Raw genomic sequence first — 23,453 nt, 5'->3', positions numbered from 1 at the left:
TCTAGAACGGGTAGATGTGAATCGGTTATTTACTCTTTCGGATAGTAGAAAGACTAGGGGGCACTCCATGAAGTTAGCATGGGGCACATTTAAAACTAATCGGAGAAAGTTCTTTTTTACTCAACGCACAATTAAACTCTGGAATTTGTTGCCAGAGAATGTGGTTAGTGCAGTTAGTATAGCTGTGTTTAAAAAAGGATCGGATAAGTTCTTGGAGGAGAAGTCCATTACCTGCTATTAAGTTCACTGAGAGAATAGCCACTGCCATTAGCAATGGTAACATGGAATAGACTTAGTTTTTGGGTACTTGCCAGGTTCTTATGGCCTGGATTGGCCACTGTTGGAAACAGGATGCTGGGCTTGATGGACCCTTGGTCTGACCCAGTATGGCTTTTTCTTATGTTCTTATGTTCTTATCCCTTAATTTTGCTCGGCTGGAGAAAAACACCGGGAAAAAAAAGAACAGGGATATAGAGCAGTGCTTCTCAACTGGTGTGTCACGACACACCAGTGTGTCGCCAAGCACCGGCTGGTGTGTTGCGTGCTCCCGGTCTCTCCCGCTGCTCTTTCTTCCCTGCTGCTCTTGCCGCCGGGCTATCAGCAAGTTCAAGCCCAGTGGAAACGGCAGCAGTGCTAAAAGAAACTGGCACCCATCGGTGGCCTTTTCTTCTTCCCGCGCCTGCCCCCCCCCCCCCCCCCCCCCCCCCGTGACCCGGAACAGGAAGTGATACGTGGTGCGCAGGAAGGAGAAAGAGCCATGCCACGTGATAAAATAGCAGCGGCGGCTGCTGCAGCATTGGCCCCCGAGCAATTGAAGTAACTGGTAATCGAGAAAGGAGACAACAGCATGAGCCTCCCACGGCCGATGGGATTCTACTTTCTTGGCTTGCGGGGGCTGGAGGAGGAGGCTGCTGCAGCTACCATTTGTGCTCGGGGCGGGTGGGGGGGGGAGAGGAAGTGAGTGAGAGAAAGAGAGAGAAGCAGCCAGCCAGCCAGTGTGTAATTGAGAGAATGTATTTGATTGAGAGCATGTGTGTGATTGAGAGAAACTGGTCAGAGAGCTGATGTATGTGTATATGTGAGAGACAATGAAAGTGACTGCTCAAGGAGATGACTGATGTGTATGTGAGAGTGTGAGACAGTCAGGGATGTGACTGATATGTGTGTGTGTGTGTGTGTGTGTGTAAGAGAGAAAAAGCATGGAAGTGAGAAATCTGGGTATGTGAGAAAGCATGGGAGTAAGAAGCCTGGTGTTGTGGGGATGTGTGTGAAAGAAAGCATGGGAGTGAGAAGCCTGATTATGTGAGAGAGAGCATGGGAGTGGGAAGACTGTGTGTGTGTGCCTGCATGAGTGAGAGACTGGTTGGTAAGGTGAATGTGTGTGTGAGGGAAAGAGACTGGTGTGTGTGAATGTAACAGAGAGAAAGTGATTATGGGAATGAGAAACCTGTGCATGTGAAGAGTGAGCATGGGAGTGAGAAACCTGGGTGTGTGTGACACAGTATGGGAGTGAGAAGCCTGTATATCTGAAAGAGAACATGGGAGTGGGAAGCCTGTGTGTGTATGCATGAGAGAGATCAGGTGACGGGTGTGTGTTTGTGTGTGTGTGTGTGAGAGAGAAATAAAGTGATTATGGGAATGGGAATCCTGTGCATGTGGAGAGAACAAGCATGGGAGTGAGAGACTGGTGAGTGTGTGTGAGACAGAGAAAGTGATTATGAGAGTGAGAAGCCCATATATGTAAGTAGAACACAGGAGTGGGAAGCCTGTGTGTGTGTGTATGGCATGAGAGAAACTGTTCAGGAAGGTGACTGGTGTGTGTGTCAAAGACTGTTTGGGAGATGATTGGTGTGTGAGAGACAGAAAATGGTCATGGGGGCATGACTGGTATGGTGTGTGTGTGAGAGACATGGGCACTAAGGAAGAGGACCATGAGTATAGAGCTTAGCCTCTACTACTGCTTCTGCTGTGTGCTATGGCCTGCATGGAAGAGGAGTAGGAGAGCTGCTGGAGGGGGTAAGTAAAGGTGGCTTTTAAAGTTTATTTTTCTTGATTGACTGCCATTTTAATCTACTAGATAAGGGAGCCCTGACCGACGTGCCGCAAATGCGCAGTAGAGAGCAGCTCTACCGCGCATGCGCGGGCGAGCACGTCGGCCAGAGTGGAGCGTGCCCGAAAAAAAAAATGGCGCCTGCTCCTTAGGAGCAGGAGTGGTGGCGGCAACAGCAACGAGCAGGAGCGTCGACGGCAACAAGCAGCGGGAGGAGCAGTAGCGGCAGCAGTGACGCGAGGGAGGGAGGAGCAGTAGTGGCGGCGATGACGACGCGCGCGAGGGAGGGAGGGAGGAGCAGTAGTGGGCGGCGGCGGCGACGCGCGCGTGAGGGAGGGAGGAGCAGTAGCGGCGGTGGCGACAACGCACGCGAGGGAAGTACACCCCCTTGTCTGCTGGTTGTGGATGAGCTGAAAGGGGAGGGGAGGAGAGAGTGAGGGGAGAGTGAGCTGAGGGGAGGGGGGAGGAGAGAGTGAGGGGAGAGTGAGCTGAGGGGGGGAGGAGAGAGTGAGGGGAGAGTGAGCTGAGGGGAGGGAGGAGAGAGTAAGCTGAGGGGAGGGAGGAGAGAGTGAGGGGAGGGGGAGAGAGTGAGGGGAGAGTGAGGTGAGGGGAGGGGGGAGAGAGGGAGGTGAGGGGAGCGGGGAGGGAGGAGAGAGTGAGGAGAGGGAGAATGGAGGGGGGAGAGAGTGAGGAGAGGGAGAATGGAGGGGGGAGGGGGGAGAGAGTGAGGAGAGGGAGAATGGAGGGTGGAGGGAAGGAAATGGGACCGAATTTTTTTTTTAAATGTAGCCCGTTGTTACGGGCTTAACGGCTATTTATTTAATATTATGTGATGTGTCTGCTTTTTTTGAAATATTTTATTGGTGTTTGGAGAATTTTTAATAGTTTTTATGAGTTTTTAATTGTTGGATGTTATTCTGTTCATAGCTGTTTTGAAACATTTATTCTGCTTATTAGTATAGTTTTACAATTATTTCTGTGTGGGGATCTATAGCTGCTTGCTAGTTCTGTTTTCCTAATAAGAGGTGTATTGGTTTTTAGGGCCTGATTTAATATTTGTAGTGTTGCCTTCTCATAGATAGGGTTGCTCCTGTTTGAATGTATTCCATAATACAGGTGTAACTGTGTGCGGATTAGTTTATGTGCATTACTACAGATCCTGGTAGTATGTTAGGTCGGTTCTGTGTCTGTTACCGAGATGGGATATTTTACTAGCATGTAAGTGTTTTATCAGTCTTATTTGTTGTGTTTTCTCAAGAGGACATGTTTTGAAACATGGCCGGGGCATTGCAAAGGCCAAAGGGCATGACTAAATATTCAAAATGGCTGTCGTGGATATTAAATGCTGTCTTCCAGTCATCACCCTGATGTATTCGGACCAGATTGTATGCCCCTCTAAGGTCCAACTTTGTGAATATTTTGGCTCCTTGGAGCCTATCAAAAAGTTCGGAGATCAATGGCAGTGTGTAGCGATCCTTCAGGGTGATCTCGTTCAGGCCCTGGTAGTCTATACATGGGCGAAGGGAGCCATCCTTCTTGCCCACAAAAAATAACCCGACCCCGGCAGGAGACTTAGAAGGTTGAATGAAGCCCTTTGCCAAGTTCTCTTGGATGTAGGAAGACATGGCTTGGGTTTCTGAGAGAGAATGTGGGTTCACCCTTCCTCTGGGAGGCTCAGTGCCCAGTAGTAGGTTGAGACAGTAGCTGCTTGAGACAGCCCCAGAGAGGTTTCTCCTTCTGTTCCTGTGCAGATAAGACTCTTAATTTTCTGTGGTGCTCTTCTGGGGAAAAAAGACTCTTAATTTTCTGTGGTGCTCTTCTGGGGAAAAAAGACTCTTAATTTTCTGTGGTGCTCTTCTGGGGGGAAAAAAGACAAAAAAAACAAAAAAAAACCCTGCTGGTTTTCTTCACTATTCTTCTAATTAATTGCTTTGTGCTCCACTAATATCTGGGCTCTCTGAGCAATAGAACTGCTGTGTTTTATACCTTTCTCTAGGTCTGTTATTATACAATAATTGTAATTGTTGCTTGCAAACTGTTATTTTTAAGATCCAGTATCCCTGCATTTCTATTATTGTATAGCTGTTCTTTAATAATCTGGTTAATATTGGCACAGAAGTGCTGAGGGGGTCCTTTAATAGGTAAGAACTAGAAGGTTCCTAAGGTGTCCAGTTAAAGCCAGTTTGGGTGTGGCAGAGAAGGTAAATAGTGACCCGGCTGGGCATTGCAGACTGCTTGAGTCAGCCCCAGAGAGATTTCTCCTTCTGTTCCTGTGCAGATAAGACTCTTAATTTTCTGTGGTGCTCTTCTGGGGAAAAAATACTCTTAATTTTCTGTGGTGCTCTTCTGGGGGAAAAAGACAAAAAAACAAAAAAAACCCTGCTGGTTTTCTTCACTATTCTTCTAATTAATTGCTTTGTGCTCCACTAATATCTGGGCTCTCTGAGCAATAGAACTGCTGTGTTTTATACCTTTCTCTAGGTCTGTTATTATACAATAATTGTAATTGTTGCTTGCAAACTGTTATTTTTAAGATCCAGTATCCCTGCATTTCTATTATTGTATAGCTGTTCTTTAATAATCTGGTTAATATTGGCACAGAAGTGCTGAGGGGGTCCTTTAATAGGTAAGAACTAGAAGGTTCCTAAGGTGTCCAGTTAAAGCCAGTTTGGGTGTGGCAGAGAAGGTAAATAGTGACCCGGCTGGGCATTGCAGACTGCTTGAGACAGCCCCAGAGAGATTTCTCCTTCTGTTCCTGTGCAGATAAGACTCTTAATTTTCTGTGGTGCTCTTCTGGGGGGGAAAAAACACTCTTAATTTTCTGTGGTGCTCTTCTGGGGAAAAAAGACTCTTAATTTTCTGTGGTGCTCTTCTGGGGAAAAAAGACTCTTAATTTTCTGTGGTGCTCTTCTGGGGGAAAAAAAGACAAAAAAACAAAAAAAAACCCTGCTGGTTTTCTTCACTATTCTTCTAATTAATTGCTTTGTGCTCCACTAATATCTGGGCTCTCTGAGCAATAGAACTGCTGTGTTTTATACCTTTCTCTAGGTCTGTTATTATACAATAATTGTAATTGTTGCTTGCAAACTGTTATTTTTAAGATCCAGTATCCCTGCATTTCTATTATTGTATAGCTGTTCTTTAATAATCTGGTTAATATTGGCACAGAAGTGCTGTGGGATCCTTCAATAGCTAAAGGACTAATAAAGTTCCAGAAAGTGTCCTACTCTACCCAGCTTGTCCCAGGTTCAACTGTTTGTTTCCCTCCCACCCCTGGGATTAGATTACTAATATAGACTGACTAAATTAGCATTAGCAACAAGATCAATTAGTAAGTTAACAGCTAAGGACATACCAATCCAAAACTTAACCAATATGAGAACTATCCAATGCAACTGTTGTAGAGCCTTTATTCTGAGGGAAAGCATCTGGAGACTTGGAGCTTGCCCGATCTGTGCACAGCTCTCTTCTTTGAAAACGGAGCTGACTGAGGTTAAAGTTCAATTAGCTTTAATTACAAGAATTACACCCACATTGCATTACTCAGAAAATAATTCCCCAACACCAAAGAATAACCAGGAGTCAAGAAAAAGAAATACAGTAGACTCTGGTAGGATAACACATGTGTCCCACAGTCACCCATTCTTGACAGATGGGAAGCCAACAAGTATACCCCCCCCACTCAATCAGTTCATCAAGTAAATCATTAAACAGGATCACAGTGGGCTCTGGTAGAATTAGATCTGTAAAAGGAGACACACACAGTATCAAATGCAACAAGAACATAAAGCCCTCCCTATATTAACTGAAGAAATTCTAGAGAAAAACATTGACGTGTTACCAGAAAAGAGAACAAACCAAAGCATGCAGAATTTCAAGATCCATAACCAAAAGAAAAAGCTAATTGAGATAGATAACTCTGTCATCAATGGCACAACTGCAAAAGGAAAGAGTAAAGTGAATAACAAATCTCAACTAAAGTCTCATAAGGAGTACAGGAAAAGCAATAACCGTAAAGAGAGTACCTGGAAAGCTATGACTACAAATGCTCATAGTTTGGGAAATAAAATCCCAGATCTGCAGGCCCTAATGACAGAGGCAGAACTGGACATCGTTGCTATCACAGAGACATGGTTCACAGAATCTCATGATTGGGATACGGCAATACCAGGCTATAACTTGTTAAGGAAGGACAGAGTGGATAGAAAAGGGGGAGGTGTGGCTCATTATGTCAGAAATAATATCCAAGCATCTGAGCTGCAAGGAAGTTGGGGCAAGGAAGAAGCACTATGGGTCGACCTAAAAACAGATGATGGAGCATCCATTTATATTGGAGTGGTTTACAGGCCTCCAAACCAAAAGGAAGAGCTGGACAGAGATCTGGTTGAAGACATCCATAAGATAGGTAAGAAAGGGGAACTGGTGATCGTTGGTGACTTTAATATGCCAGATGTAGACTGGAAAATCCCATCTGCAGAATCTAAAAACAGTAGAGCAATAGTGGATGCCATGCAAGTATCTTTGTTCAAACAAATGGTATTGGAACCCACAAGAGAAGGAACTATTCTCGACTTAGTGCTCAATAATGGAGATATCGTCTCTGATGTCAAGGTGGGCGCCCACCTCAGCACCAGTGATCATCAAACGGTATGGTTTAATATCACTAAAAGAATATGGAAAAGAAGCACAAAGACCAGAGTTTTACAGTTCAAAAACACAGACTTTGAGGAAATGGGGAAGTACCTAGAGGAAGAACTAAATGGATGGGAAAATGAGAGAGATGTGGATCAACAGTGGACCAATCTAAAAGGAGCAATCGCCAAGGCAACTGCTCTATATGTTAGAAATGTAAAGAAAAGCAAAAGAAAAATGAAACCTTTCTGGTTCTCAAAGGAGGTGGCTGATAAAATTAAAGCTAAAAGAACTGCATACAAGAAATACAAAAGATCCCAAAGGGAGGAGCACAAGGAAGAATATCTGATTCAGCTGAGGGAGACTAAGAAATTAATCAAGTTGGCAAAAAGTCAAGCGGAAGAGAGGATTGCCAAGGAGATAAAATATGGTGACAAAACATTTTTCAGATACAGCGAAAAGAGAAAAGTCCAAAGTAGTATAGTGAAATTGAAAGATGAAAATGATCAATATGTGGAGAGAGACGAAGAAATGGCAGAAATATTAAACGAATACTTCAGCTCTGTGTTCACTAAAGAAGACCCTGGAGAAGGACCATCTCTACACAACAAGAAACTGGAGGGAAGCGGAACAGAGGAAAATCCATTTACAGTAGATAATGTATGGGAAGAGCTAAAGAATCTGAAAGTGGACAAAGCCATGGGGCCTGATGGGATTCATCCAAGGATACTGAGGGAGCTCAGAGATGTGCTGGCGGGACCGCTGTGCGACCTGTTCAATAGATCCCTAGAAACGGGAGTGGTGCCGAGTGATTGGAGAAGAGCGGTGGTGGTCCCGCTTCACAAGAGTGGGAACAGAGAGGAGGCTGGTAACTACAGACCGGTTAGCCTCACTTCAGTGGTGGGAAAAGTAATGGAGTCACTGTTGAAAGAGAGAATAGTGAACTATCTACAGTCGGGAGAATTGATGGACCAGAGGCAGCATGGATTCACCAGAGGAAGATCCTGTCAGACAAATCTGATTGACTTTTTTGACTGGGTAACCAAGGAATTGGATCGAGGAAGAGCGCTCGATATCATATACTTGGATTTCAGCAAAGCTTTTGATACGGTTCCTCACAGGAGACTGGTGAATAAAACGAGAAGCTTGAGAGTGAGTGCCGAGGTGGTGACCTGGATTGCAAATTGGTTGACGGACAGAAGACAATGTGTGATGGTAAATGGAACCTTCTCTGAAGAGAGAGCGGTTTTAAGTGGTGTACCGCAAGGATCGGTGTTGGGACCGGTCCTGTTCAATATCTTTGTGAGCGACATTGCGGACGGGATAGAAGGTAAGGTTTGTCTTTTTGCGGATGACACTAAGATCTGCAACAGAGTGGACACGCCAGAAGGAGTGGAGAGAATGAGACGGGATCTAAGGAAACTGGAAGAGTGGTCGAAGATATGGCAGCTGAGATTCAATGCCAAGAAGTGCAAAGTCATGCATATGGGGAGTGGAAATCCAAATGAACTGTATTTGATGGGGGGGGGGGGGGGGGAAGGCTGATGTGCATGGAGCAGGAGAGGGACCTTGGGGTGATGGTGTCTAATGATCTGAAGTCGGTGAAACAATGCGACAAGGCGATAGCTAAAGCCAGAAGAATGTTGGGCTGCATAGAGAGGAATATCGAGTAAGAAAAGGGAAGTGATTATTCCCTTGTACAGGTCCTTGGTGAGGCCTCACCTGGAGTACTATGTTCAGTTCTGGAGACCGTATCTTCAAAAAGACAATGACAAGATGGAGGCGGTACAGAGAAGGGCGACCAGGAAGGTGGAGGATCTTCATCGGATGACGTACGAGGAGAGATTGAAGAATCTAAATATGTACACCCTGGAGGAAAGGAGGAGCAGAGGTGATATGATACAGACTTTCAGATACTTGAAAGGTGTTAATGATCAAAAGACAACGACAAACCTTTTCCATAGGAAAAAAATCAGCAGAACCAGGGGTCACGATTTGAAGCTCCAGGGAGGAAGATTCAGAACCAATGTCAGGAAGTATTTCTTCACGGAGAGGGTGGTGGATGCCTGGAATGCCCTTCCGGAGGATGTGGTGAAGACCAGAACTGTGAAGGACTTCAAAGGGGCGTGGGATAAACACTGTGGATCCATAAAGTCAAGATGCTGCCAATGAAGAGTGGGTGACTCGCCAGAATGATGGCTACTGCCTGGAGTCAATACCCTTATTAAATAAACATACACATGCTTACTGTGACTCCAACATCACTCTAAGCTTCAACAACAAGAGGAAATGTGGAAAAAAGGATCTGCACTCACAAAGAGGGGAGTAGCTGGCTTGTTACGGCGGTTACTACCCCAAATCAAAAAAGCCTGATACTTCACTTTCAATGCATATACAGCATAGTTCTCTGATTCAACGGCAGGGGAGAAGAAAAACTGATACTTCACACATCCAGCAGAGCTCTCTGCTTCAACAGCAGGGGAGAAGAAAAGAGGGTTCGCACTCACAAAGCGGGGAATAGCTGGCTTGTTACGGTGGTTACTACCCCAAACCAAATGTGCCTGATACTTCACTTTTGATGCACATCCAGCATGGCTCTCTGCTTCAACAGCATGGGAGAAGACTGATACTTCACGCATATCCAGCATAGCTCCCTGCTTCAACGGCAGGGGAGAAGAAAACCAACCAATAAGGGCTGTATAACATAGTCTGGGTAAAACAAATAAGCATGGGTGTAGCTTGCTTATTGCGGCGGCTACTACCCCTAACGAATCAAGCTAGATATTTCACTTGGATGCAGCTCCATCACTGCTCTCTACATTAAAGGTGGGGGTGGAAGGGAAATAGAACCAAGAGCTAAGAGAAACAGATAAGTATGAGAGAAAAAATGTGTGAAGCTTGCTGGGCAGACTGGATGGGCCATTTGGTCTTCTTCTGCCGTCATTTCTATGTTTCTATGTTTCTATGATGGCACAGTCAAAGGACCTGTGAGGTGGAAGAGTGTCTGCTGCAGCTTTGGAGAATATGTCTTCATAGGTAGCATATTGTGGAGGTAGGCCCGGAAGGGATGGAGTGGTGGTCATACATGGCGTAGGAGTCACCGCCTCGAGACATCTCCCATGGCAGGACTTTCCCCATTGGGATAATTGAAGAGTTCTCCAGTCAAATTGAGGTGTATGTAATTGTAGCCATGGTAATCCGATTACCACTGGATGTATTGCCTTATCAAGGACTAAGAAAGAGATGGTTTCTATATGAAGGGACCCCGTGCAGAGATGAACAGGTTGAATGGTAAGCGAGACCTCACCAGGTAGTGGCTCACCATGGATTGAAAACAAAAGTAGTGGTGTGGGTGTCCAGACGGTTTGAATTTGTAGATGCTCCATGAGTTGCCGAAGTATAAAATTGCTGCCAGCACCGGAATCCACCAATGATAATGTGTGAAACTCAAGGGCTTCGGAGTTAATAGAGACTGGAAGGGTCAGTGGAGGAGATGGAGAGGTAAGACCTAGGAGGAGTCCTCTGGAGGATCCTAGGTATGCGAGTTTCCCAGACAGATAGGACAGGTGGGAACGGCGGGACCAGGTTGTCCACAGTACATGCAGAGGCCTAATATTTTCCAGTGATGCCTTTCTTTAGCGGATAAATGGATGCGGCCTAATTGCATGGGTTCCTCTTCTTCAATAGTTGGTACCGGCATAGTCTGGGTAACTGGTACTCACGAGAGCGAGGAACCCCTGATGGCGCCTTCTTAGAAGCTTTGAGCTCCTGCGAGCGCTCACGCAGACGACGGTCAATACGTCCAGCTAAATCAATGAGGGAGTCCAAGTGGTCGGGAAGCTCACGTGCTGCTAGCTCATCTTTAATGCGAAAGTTGAGGCCTTCCAGGAAGATAGCCCGTAAGCAATTTTGGTTCCAATGTAGTTCTCAGGACAAAGTTTTAAACTCAATAACATAGTCCATTAAAGAATTGGTATTTTCTCAGAGATGAAGGGATTACCACAGGTGTGCAGATCCGGTAGTGGCCCGCAGCGCGGGGTATGCCAAGGATACTGTACAAGATGGTGATGTAGAGGTAGTCAGAGGTACGGAAGCTCAGAGGTTCCTGATGAAGTTGAGGTAGCAATCTGTAGCGCAGAGAATGGTGAAGTGAATCCCACTGAGAAGAGCTTGGTAGTGGCTTGAGGTACGGGGTACACCGCAGGGAATCCCAGCAAGGCTTGGAAGAGTTGAAGTACAGTAGTACTCAAGAGATGTGGTTCTAAAGTAAGTCCTGAGAAGGCAGGTAGGTTCTCCGAGGAGCGGATAGCCTAGGAACGTGGAAGAGCCCCCCAAGAAGCGGGTACTCAGAGTGTTTCTCACAGCAAGCCAGGAACTGGAACCGGAAGTCCAAGTAAGGTGGATTCAGCAATGAGGAAACTCCTTGCTAACTCGTCAGTATATCGGGCTGGTCTGCTTAAGTACAGGTAGCGAGACTATGTCATCCGGAGGGGATGCCCCCGAAGTTCCCACCAAGACGTGTATATAGCTGGCCCATATGCACACGTGCGCCTTATGTGACTCCAGAAGCAAGATGGTAGTTGGCAGTGCCCACACCATCCCGGGAACGCCAGGGAGGTCGGCGGTGACTGGCGGAAGGCGCCACTCATCCCAGATTACATGGTTCAGCGAAAAAAGAGGTAAGTATGAGAGGTCGCAGCCGTCTGTGACTGACGGGCGCAACAATTTTATTTTGATTATTTTACTATTATTACTTCTATTATTGTATCAAGGTGTGATATCATTGGTGTACCTTATTTAAATTATACAATGTTCTGTCCCCAGCAGTGGGTACATGTTTGTATCTGTACAAATTGTAGTTTAACTGTGTTTAGTGCAGTCCTCCCTTCTGAGGATTCTTAATACTGAAACACTTTTTGTAACCCATGATAAAAGTCTGTGAGCCTATGCCTTTAAGAGGAGCTTTTGCCCTTAAGAGAAGCTCCCTCCCCCTCCACTTTCTCTCACTATCGAAAGAGCTTGAATGCCCCTCAATATAACTTGAGTCTTCCTAGGTGCCTTATAGGCTCAAGGGACTGCCCTTCATGCTCCCCCTGCGTCACATAGTTCTTAGGATCGCTGCCATTGGACCTTGCCCCCCTGCCCCCAGCTTGTGGAGGTGTTTCCCTTAGCAGCTCTCGATGAGAGTTCAGTCTTGCCCATGCTTGCTTCTGAGCCAGCAGCATTCCGTAACACCCTGTGAAACGATCGGGTTTTTTACCTTCTCTCTTACTGCCTTCGTCTGAAGACTAAATCAGCCTCATATCCCTCATGCTTCCTACCTCTACCATAAATTAACTCTTGCAACACAAGAGACCTCCTTCTCCCTCCTTCTCCCTCCTGCTATCCTGTCTCCAGTTACCAAAGATCTTTGTCTTGGGGTTTGCAACAATTGTAAGTAGAATTTACCTGTACAATAAATAAATTCAAACTTAAAGAATCTTTGTCTTGAGGACTGATTGGAGAGAAAGTTTAGCTGCCTGAATAGGAAAAAGCACGGATGTTTACCTGATTCAGAACAATACATTTATATTTTTGTTTACTTTCTTTTTAAATAATTATATGAAAATGATGTGCAGGAAAAAATAGTTTGCATAGGGGAAATGGGCTGCACATATAGATTACATCCAAGCAAAAAGCAAAGAAAGATAACGCAATTCTTGTTTAATGAAAAACTATTGTGTAATATTCATTGTATATAGGAAAAATAATTATTAGTGAACAGATAACCATATTCCCTAGCTACTGGAACTTAATTCACTGTGTTTTATGATGTTGACTAGTATTGTTGTTATATATTTTCTGAGGGGGCGGGGGAACACTTGTTCCATCAAAGATCAGAAGAACAAAAATTGTTGTAAATGTTTGCCAGTATTTTATAGGTTCATAACATTTAGCAGTTCATCTTTAAATCTGCTTTTCTTCTTTCTCTTTTTGAAAGGGAAGAATGATGTGTTGAGGCTGCTCCTTGATAAAGGAGCTCGCCCTTGTCTCAGGACTGTTGTGGGCTGGACTCCTGCTCATTTTGCTGCCCAATCAGGAAAACTGGGGGTGCTCAGGATTCTCCATTCGGTGCATGCTCCCATCGATGTGGCCGATTTCTATGGAGACACACCAAAAAGGATTGCTGAAATTTATGGAAATAAAGACTGTGTGGAGTTTTTAGACAGGTGGGTGTTGTGCAACCACTGCATACTCCAGGAAGAATGAAAAACCAATACAGAGGGGCCAATGTAATAAACAGCACTAAGGCTACCATGGATTTTTACTCGAGTTTTAGCACGGGCTTTTCAGTGCTGGTACGTAAAAAGGGCTTTAGCGCCAAAAAAACCCCCTGCACTAAAAAGCCTGCAGCAAGCTTAGGGAGGGTGCATGCAAATTACAGGATAACAGCCTGATTAGCTATTACCCTGCAATGCAAGGAGGCATGCGAGCAGGGAAGCTGCCTACCGCGTCTCCTACTACTGCAGGAAATTCTATATCTGCATATAGGCATGTGTTAAACTTCCCACAGCTGGCCTGACCAATTCTCCCTTCTTAGATTGCTGAACCCCCTCCTAAGGTCAGGCCTGGCAGGCCAAGCGGTCCAGTGCCAAATCTGGACTCAGGGGTTGACTCTTTCTTCTACAAACTTGAATTAGTGCATTTGCTGGCAGGTCACTTTAAAGTGATGATCCATGGCTTAAGAAAATAAACGCCCTTGCTGCCTTCCTTCAGGTCTGAAATACCCCCTCTCCACTCAGGAACCCCTGCTGGAGACCCTGATTGGTCCTTTTCACTGACACATGTCAGTGAGAGGACCAATCCCCTTTCACAACAGCCTTCTGAAAGGGGATTGGTCCTCTCACTGATTTGTGGCAATCAAAGGACCAATTGGAAGTAAGTGAAGGAGTGAATAAATTAATATTGGCACCAGTCATGTTGTGATTCTGCTTATACAGCCTCCCAACCACCAGAGGTCCTCCGGGAGCTGCATCTACCCTCTTTCTAGCTCTAGTCTCAGTGACCTCATGACTCAGCAAATCTCTGCCTATTTAGCCCTGCAGGGGTCAGGAACCTTTTTGGCTGAGAGAGCCATAAACGCCACATATTTTAAAATGTAATTCCATGAGAGCCATACAATATGTTTAAAACTAAATATAAGTACCGTAAATGTGTGCATTTTATGTAAGATCACACTTTTAAAGTACAATAAGTCTCTGAAAATATTACACCATGCCTTAAGACACCAATACATCTCCTATTAGGAAAACGGACCAAGTCAGGCTGCTATAGAGTCCTACACAGAAACTACACGCCAGCAGAAAACCTCACCTGAATCACGTGCTGTCCCTCACCTAAAATAGAATAAAGAGACCAAAACGCATAACAAGAAGCATACAGAAAAAAATGAATTGGAAACTGCAACAAGCCAGAGTCTCTGTATGCAGTGTAACAAAGGAAAAAAGAAACATCACCCATCCTTATAAAACAAATCAAGAAATATAAAATCATCAGCAGTAAAACTGTACTAACAAAAAGAACATATTTCGAAACAGCTAATGAGTGGAATATCCAATAATTAAAAAACACATATAAAACATTTCCAGATACCAACAAAATATTTCAAAATAGCAGACACAAAGACCCAGTAATGTAAAATAATAAGGATACAAAAATTTTTTTGCTCTGCATACCTGGGAACGTTTGATATCCAGGTGTCCTGAGATTGTTCTGAATTAGCAGGAGGTGGGGTGGTTTGCTTGGAACTTTCTCCTCTCTCAGTCACATACCAGCGCTCTCTCTCACACTGGCTCTCAATGACACACCTATACACACATGCTCTCAGTACTCACATATACACATGTTTTTTCTCACTCACTTATATAGGCTCTTAATTACACATTTACACACATGCTGTCTATCTTTTCACGCTTACACACACACACACAGGCTTTCAATCACATAAATACATGCTGTCTTTTTCTCTCACACACAGACTCTCATTCACATGCTTACAAACATGTCCTCTCTTTCTCTCATTTACACACAGGCTCTCAATCACATACTCACATGCTCCCTCACCTAAATCAGCTCTCAATCACACACAGACACACATGGTCTCTCTCTCTCATTTAAACACAGGCTCTTAATCATACATACACATGATTTCTCTCACACACAAAGGATTTCAATCATACACACATACTCTTTCACACAAACAGGTTTTCAATCACAAACTTACACATACAGGTTCCCAATGGTAAACTTACATTCATGCTCTCTCTCTCACAGGCAGGCTCTCAATCACAGACATACTCTCTTTCACATGTACAGGCTCTCAATCATTCACATACATGCAAACACACACACACACACGCGCGCGCCCCCCCCCCGCGGCCCGGAAGAGGAAGTGGAGAGTATCGGGTGCCTGCGCGGCAAGAAGAGGCCACGCTAGTGCGCTCAGCATCGGCCCGAAGAAAAGAACACTGCAGCGCGGCTCGGAGGAAAATGAAGAGGTTCAGCCGCGGCCGATGGGACTCCGCCTCCGCGAGGGCTGAAAATGAAGAGGTTAGCGTTGGGAGGAGGCTGCTGCTGCTGCCGCGAGTTCCCGGGGTGGGCTTGCTCGCTCATTCACTCTCTCTCTCCCCCACCCCGGGAACTCGCGGCAGCAGCAGCAGCCTCCTCCCAACTCTAACCTCTTCATTTTCAGCCCTCGCGGAGGCGGAGTCCCATCGGCCGCGGCTGAACCTCTTCATTTTCCTCCGAGCCGCGCTGCAGTCTTCTTTTCTTCGGGCCGATGCCGAGCGCACTAGCGTGGCCTCTTCTTGCCGCGCAGGCACCCGATACTCTTCACTTCCTCTTCCGGGCCGCGGGGGGGGGGGGGGGCGAAGAGAGCACGCCGGTGCCGCTGACTCCAGCTGTCCTGCCGCGTTCCGCCCGGGCTGACAGCATTTTAAGCCCGGGCGGAGGAGGACCGGGGAGCAGCTGGGTCAGCGGGAAAGTGTGGCGACTGTCTGCGAGCCAGATGCAGCCCTCAAAAGAGCCATATCTGGCTCGCGAGCCATGGGTTCCCGACCCCTGGTCTACACTCTGGGCCTTGTCATTGAGTCTGAGTCTGCTCAGCTCCTTGCTTGGCCCCTCGTTTCTTGTATTCCTTGTGGCTCTCTGCAGCCTTCTGCTTTGTGGTTTTCCAAAGCCTTCTCACCTTGTATTCCTTGTGGCTCTCCACAGCCTTCTGCCTTGCAGCTTTCCAAAGCCTCCTTGCCTTGTATTTGTTGTGGCTCTCCGTAGCCTTCTGCCTTGTGACTTCTTTAGCCTTCTGTATTCTAGCTTGCTTGGTGGCTTCTCTAAGCCTTCCTGTTTCCAGGCTTGCCTTGAGGCTTCCCTAATCCTTCCTGTTTCCAAGCTTGCCTTATGGCTTCCCTAAGCCTCCTGTCTCAAGCCTTGTTCCCTGGCTCCCAGGCCTCCTGTCTCAAGCCTTGCTCCGTGGCTCCCAGATCTCCTGTCTCAAGCCTTGCTCCCTGGCTCCAGATCTCCTGTCTCAAGCCTTGCTCCCTGGCTCCCAGGCCTCCTGTCTCAAGCCTTGCTCCCTGGCTCCCAGGCCTCCTGTCTCAAGCCTTGCTCCGTGGCTCCCAGATCTCCTGTCTCAAGCCTTGCTCCCTGGCTCCCAGGCCTCCTGTCTCACCCTTGCTCCCTGGCTCCCAGGCCTCCTGTCTCACCCTTGTTCCCTGGCTCCCAAGCCTCCTGTCTCAAGCCTGCCAGTATTAGTAATCCCTGTCTTGTTCCACTGTTCCAGTTTTCCATCCCAGACCTGAGCTCCAGACCCACCAGACATCAGCCTCCAGCCCTGCAGCATGCCTCTTCAGTCCTGCCTGACTTTGGTCTCCATTCTTGATTCCAGTCCAGCTTTAGCCTTAGGTCTCTGCCTTGTTCAAGTCCTGCTGGCCACCAGAACCCAAGCATTCATCCTGCGGGGAAGGCGGCTGGTATAGGCCGAAGTTTCCCTAGTCTAGTCTGCCCCTGGAGTACCGGACTGTTCCCATGGGGTTTCCCCAGCAGAGTTGGGTACTCAATCCTAACAAATCAGGAACAGCCCTCCTGGAGGAGGGTCTCCGGCAGGGGATCCTGGGCAGGGAGGGGGATTTCAGACTTGCAAGGAAGGCGGCAAGAACATCTTATTTTCTTAAGCCATGGACCATCACTTTAATGGGACCTGCCAGCGAATGCACAATTTCAGGTGCATACATGAGAGAGATAACTCCCAGGTCTGGAACTGGACCACTTGCTCTGCCAGGCCAGACCTTAGGAGGGGGTTTAGCAACCTGGGAGGCGGGGAGGGAGGATTCTGGGTTTTTTTTAGCACGGGTTGATATGCAAGTAGACCAAGGTTAAAACATGCATTTTCAGTTTAGCACACTTTTTTACGTGTGGTCTATTTGCATATCATTAGCTTGCTGTATCCCATTAGCTTGGTATCCACCAAGTTTAGCACATGCATAAAATAAAATCTGTGTTAAAATCAAACTCCGATTTTAGCATGGGTTTTATTACATCGGCCCCAGAGTTATCTTATATGAGCCACTGCCATTTAGCAATAATTTCTATGTTGTCATAGGCACATTCATTACCTATAGTCTCCATGTAAAATGACATGTTCCTGTAGTCTAGAAAAAATGTTAACAGCTTAAGAACATAAGAACATGCCATACTGGGTCAGACCAAGGGTCCATCAAGCCCAGCTTCCTGTTTCCAACAGTGGCCAATCCAGGCCGTAAGAACCTGGCAAGTACCCAAAAACTAAATCTATCCCATGTTAATGTTGCTAGTAATAGCAGTGGCTATTTTCTAAGTCGACTTAATTAATAGCAGGTAATGGACCTCTCCTCCAAGAACTTATCCAATCCTTTTTTAAACACAGCTACACTAACTGCACTAACCACATCCTTTGGCAACAAATTCCACAATTGCATAGCAGTTTTGAGTCATTCTACTTTTTAATATGTGGATAATTTTCAATTGCCAATCTTCAAAATGGCGCCGGCGCTACCTTTGCCCTCACTATGTCATACGGGCGACGGTCGCCCGTATGACATAGTGAGGGCCGGCACCATTTTAAAGATTGGCAATACGGCCCGCGTACAGGAGGTTGCTCCCGGACCCCCGCTGGACTTTTGGCAAGTCTTGTGGGGGTCAGGAGGCCCCCCCAAGCTGGCCAAAAGTCCCTGGGGGTCCAGCGGGGGTCCGGGGGTGATCTCCAGCAGGCGTGACGTCGGGAGCCAGGAAACAAAATGGCACCGGCGCTACCTTTGCCCTGTCACATGATAAGGGCAAAGGGCCACCAGCGCCATTTCTCAACGCAGCCGTGGCCAGAGAGAAAGAGGGAGATCACGTCGGGAACCCCCAATGGACCCCAGGTAATTTAAAACATTTTGGGGGGGTTCAGGAGGGTGGGGGATTTCTTTTAAAGGTTCGGGGTGGGTTTTAGGGTTTTTTTGGTGTGCCGGTTTTCTCGCGCCCTATTTAACGATACAATACAAATGCCCCTGACGATAAATCGGGGGTATTTGTATTGTATCTGCACTCTAACGATTTTGGACGATTTTAAAATTATCTGACAATAATTTTAATCGTTCAAAAACGATTCACATCCCTACTGATGAGTACTGTGTTTGTACCTCTGACTGTGCATGTAAAACTGCCCCCCCAACACCTAGACCATCACCAAAATCTCAACTCTAGTTACTAGTTGCCCCTCCTACAGTGGTATAAAAAGTTGACTATTATGTGTGCCTCCCCAGAGGCGCTCTCTCTCTCTCTCAAATGCAATTTGTGATTTTTATCGCTAAAGCACTCCTCATTTCAGTTTACTCCATCCTAATTCCACCAAACTCCTCCCATTCAGGAAAAATTTAAAATTTAGAATTTGCATATGCATCTCGTGATGTGTTATTTATTGTGGGCATCAGGACATTATCGCAGGCGTTAGAGCCCTAACACGATTTGATGAATGACCCCCTAATTTGGATCTGAACCAGTGATCCATGATTTTAGATATTTCACTACCATATAACTTTTTGAAGAATTAAGCCCTATGTTACCACAGCTTTGTAGCTTTGAAGAAGCTGCAGCATCCATCTTCAGCCACAGGAAGCTTCTAAGTATTTATTTTATCAGGGAAAGGAAGAAGATTAAAATACCAGAAACCACATCTCATCCTCTGATGAGAAAACATATGGGGGAGGAGTGAGGAGAACATAAGAAAATGCCATACTGGGTCAGACCAAGGGTCCATCAAGCCCAGCTTCCTGTTTCCAACAGTGGCCAATCCAGGCCATAAGAACCTGGCAAGAACTCAAAAACTAAGTCTATCCCATGTTAATGTTGCTAGTAATAGCAGTGGCTATTTTCTAAGTCAACTTAATTAATAGCAGGTAATGGACTTCTCCTCCAAGAACTTATCCAATCCTTTTTTAAACACAGCTATACTAACTGTACTAACCACATCCTCTGGCAACAAATTCCAGAGTTTAATTATGCGTTGAGTAAAAAAGAACTTTCTCCGATTAGTTTTAAATGTGCCCCATGCTGACTTCATGGAGTGCCCCCTAGTCTTTCTACTATCCGAAAGAGTAAATAACCGATTCACATCTACCCGTTCTAGACCTCTCATGATTTTAAACATCTCTATCATATCCCCCCTCAGCCATCTCTTCTCCAAGCTGAAAAGTCCTAACCTCTTTGGTCTTTCCTCATAAGGGAGCTGTTCCATTCCCCTTATCATTTTGGTAGCCCTTCTCTGTACCTTTTCCATCGTAATTATATCTTTTTTGAGATGCGGCGACCAGAATTGTACACAGTATTCAAGGTGCGGTCTCACCATGGAGCGATACAGAGGCATTATAACATTTTCCGTTTTATTCACGATTCCCTTTCTAATAATTCCCAACATTCTGTTTGCTTTTTTGACTGCCACAGAACACTGAACCGACGATTTCAATGTGTTATCTACTATGATGCCTAGATCTCTTTGTTGGGTTGTAGTACCTAATATGGAACCCAACATTGTGTAATTATAGCATGGGTTATTTTTCCCTATATGCATCACCTTGCAGTTATCCACATTAAATTTCATCTGCCATTTGGATGCCCAATTTTCCAGTCTCACAAGATCTTCCTGCAATTTATCACAATCTGCTTGTGATTTAACTACTCTGAACAATTTTGTGTCATCTGCAAATTTGATTATCTCACTCGTCGTATTTCTTTCCAGATCATTTATAATTATATTGAAAAGTAAGGGTCCCAATACAGATCCCTGAGGCACTCCACTGCCCACTCCCTTCCACTGAGAAAATTGTCCATTTAATCCTACTCTCTGTTTCCTGTCTTTTAGCCAGTTTGCAATCCACGAAAGGACATCGCCACCTATCCCATGAATTTTTACTTTTCCTAGAAGCCTCTCATGAGGAACATTGTCAAACGCCTTCTGAAAATCCAAGTATACTATATCTACCGGTTCACCTTTATCCACATGTTTATTAACTCCTTCAAAAAAGTGAAGCAGATTTGTGAGGCAAGACTTGCCCTGGGTAAAGCCATGCTGACTTTGTTCCATTAAACCATGTCTTTCTATATGTTCTGTGATTTTGATGTTTAGAACACTTTCCACTATTTTTCCTGGCACTGAAGTCAGGCTAACCGGTCTGTAGTTTCCCGGATCGCCCCTGGAGCCCTTTTTAAATATTGGGGTTACATTTGCTATCCTCCAGTCTTCGGGTACAATGGATGATTTTAATGATAGGTTACAAATTTTTACTAATAGGTCTGAAATTTCATTTTTTAGTTCCTTCAGAACTCTGGGGTGTATACCATCCAGTCCAGGTGATTTACTACTCTTCAGTTTGTCAATCACGCCTACCACATCTTCTAGGTTCACTGTGATTTGATTCAGTCCATCTGAATCATTATCCATGAAAACCTTCTCCATTACGGGTACCTCCCCAACATCCTCTTCAGTAAACACTGAAGCAAAGAAATCATTTAATCTTTCTGCGATGGCCTTATCTTCTCTAATTGCCCCTTTAACCCCTCGATCATCTAACGGTCCAATTGACTCCCTCACAGGCTTTCTGCTTTGGATATATTTTAAAAAGTTTTTACTGTGAGTTTTTGCCTCTACAGCCAACTTCTTTTCAAATTCTCTCTTAGCCTATCTTATCAATGTCTTACATTTAACTTGCCAACGTTTATGCTTTATCCTATTTTCTTCTGTTGGATCCTTCTTCCAATTTTTGAATGAAGATCTTTTGGCTAACATAGCTTCTTTCATCTCCCCTTTTAACCTTGCCGGTAATCGTTGTGCCTTCTTTTCACCTTTCTTAATGTGTGGAATACATCTAGACTGTGCTTCTAGAATGGTATTTTTTAACAATGACCACACCTCTTGGACATTTTTTACTTTTGTAGCTGCTCCTTTCAGTTTTTTTCTAACAATTTTTCTCATTTTATCAAAGTTTCCCTTTTGAAAGTTTAGCACGAGAGCCTTGGATTTGCACACTGTTCCTCTTCCAATCATTAAATCAAATTTGATCATATTATGATCACTATTGCCAAGCGGCCCCACCACTGTTACCTCTCTCATCAAGTCCTGTGCTCCATTGAGAATTAGATCTAAAATTGCTCCCTCTCTCGTTGGTTCCTGAACCAATTGCTCCATAAAGCTATCATTTATTCCATCCAGGAATGTTATCTCTCTAGCGTGTCCCGATGATACATTTACCCAGTCAATATTGGGGTAATTGAAGTCTCCCATTATTACTGCAGGGCAAGATAAGAAAAAAATAATCCCCCATCCCCACCCCAATAACTTTATATAATGAATAAAGCTCTGCCTTGATGTGACATTTTTTTTTCTTTAAGGGTCTACAAATATCTTTCCCTTTTCTTTTTAACTTTTTTTTTTTTTTCATTTTTTATTGAAAGTGCTGAGGAGGAATGCAAGAAGTATCGTCTCATTGCAAAGAAGGATGGCTTTCTACTCGATGAGAACGATGAAGACTGGGAAATGAAGAAGAAAATAGAGCAAAGCAAACCCTTTAATAAAAATCTAAATGAAAAGACAAGCCAAGTAGAGTCCGTGCCTAAGGAAAGCCTTACCAAAAAGATTGTAGCAGTGCATGCTTCCCGCTCCGCATCTCAAGCTAAGAATCTTAAGAAAATGCGACATAGATAAGTGAGATAGGATGGCTAAAATGCATCTTGATGTTTCGTGCAGGATGCCTCGAACCTCAGCTTTGTGTGAGAGGGTGTTACTGCCTGCTGTTACTGCATTCTAGGTATTTGTACCATAAAATACTGTTTGTGCATACTACCACCAACTGTTGAAACCATTCATTCCAGTTAGAATATTTTGAATCACATCTTACATTAAATCTGTATTATTATCATGTGTATAGCACATACCAGATGTGCGCGGCGCCATAGAGGCATGTAAGAGATAATCCCTGTTCATTGTAGCTTATCACAGCCTGTATAAATGCCTATAAAATATGGAATTCACCTATGAGAGTCTGGCATGCAATTCTGGGTATGAGGATGTAATGAAGCGTCATAACTAATCTGTCTGACTTATGCAGTCCTTAGATTTTGTACACTGAAGCAATTGTGTGCTTTTGTTCCATGGTACACTTTGTGTTTTGTGTGTGAGGGACAGAAATATGAGTTTTGTGTGTGAGGGACAGAAATATGCCCTTCACTGTTCTCAGGTGGGTTTAAGAAAGAAGCTGTGCAATAGGTTATTACCGGTGCATTTTATATATATGCATTATTTAAGTGGGCCCCACTGCTTCACTGTGAGACAGACTAGAGGGACTATTGTAAAATGAGTGGGTGCAGTAGGCATGCGCATGTGATCAGAGGGCGTAGATGTAGAACAGAGAGGGCAGAGGCTGGGGAAAAAGGGGTGTGATGTATCCTGGGAGAAGGAATGGGTGCCATGAGATAAGCATGCATATGTTGTGTAGTGCTATAGAAATGTTTAGTAGTAGTAGTAGTAGAGCATGCTTTTTGGGTATGGGAGGAAGGCTGTTCTGAACTTATTACCTGGATAGGCTGGTGGGGAGGGAGAAGTGCCTGGGAAGGAGAGGGCTATAGTGAGCATGTAAACGGTGAGGTGAGAGGTGAGAGGTGAGGTGAGAGGTGAGAGGTGAGGTGAGAGGTGAGAGGTGAGGTGAGAGGTGAGAGGTTTTGTACTCTTTCAATGCCTTATTGGTCCTTCCTGTCCATCTGCTCCATTCTTCCACTTTTGTCCCTCCAATAAATGTCATCCTGTCCCCTCCATTTTCTGCCCTCCTTCTCTACATTTTCTGTCCCCCTTTCCTCTGTTTCTCACAACAAGGCTCACTACAGCTGGGCACTCTTTGCCATCAGTGTGCTAGTCATCCTTTTGCAGAGCCAGCTTGAGCCTCACTGTTCCTCTTTTTGCTTGTTGCAGCTGTGCATGTGCTTTACTCCAGAGTGGCCAGCAACAGCCTCCCCTTCTGCATGGCTGGATCCATCCAGTGCTAACCCTTTGAAAACTGAAAGAAAGAATACAGGCAAAGCAATTGCACTCTTTAACCACATGGTAGAGCTCCAGTGCTCCTCATACTTAGGTGTCACACTTCTTCACTAACACCAGACAGGAGATCCAGGACATTATTACCACTACAAAACAAATCAAATATTAAAGAATGGTTGTGTAGTCTAGAGC

At 45.1% G+C, this 23,453-nt stretch overlaps 1 protein-coding gene across 1 annotated transcript in view; it reads left to right on the top strand.

Moving 5' to 3' along the window:
- Nucleotides 1-22,607, top strand: part of ANKRD66 (ankyrin repeat domain 66) — a 54,197-nt gene extending 31,590 nt beyond the window's left edge. Inside the window, exons 2-3 of the mRNA XM_029596057.1 lie at nucleotides 12,663-12,891; nucleotides 21,686-22,607. Of these exons, the coding sequence (XP_029451917.1) occupies nucleotides 12,663-12,891; nucleotides 21,686-21,935 (479 nt within the window). The 3' untranslated portion in view covers nucleotides 21,936-22,607. The remainder of the gene's footprint in view (nucleotides 1-12,662; nucleotides 12,892-21,685) is intronic.
- Nucleotides 22,608-23,453: the final 846 nt, after the last annotated feature.

Source organism: Rhinatrema bivittatum, chromosome 3 (assembly GCF_901001135.1).
Source record: "Rhinatrema bivittatum chromosome 3, aRhiBiv1.1, whole genome shotgun sequence".
NCBI lineage: Eukaryota > Metazoa > Chordata > Amphibia > Gymnophiona > Rhinatrematidae > Rhinatrema > Rhinatrema bivittatum.
This window is presented reverse-complemented; position numbering and strand designations above follow the sequence as displayed.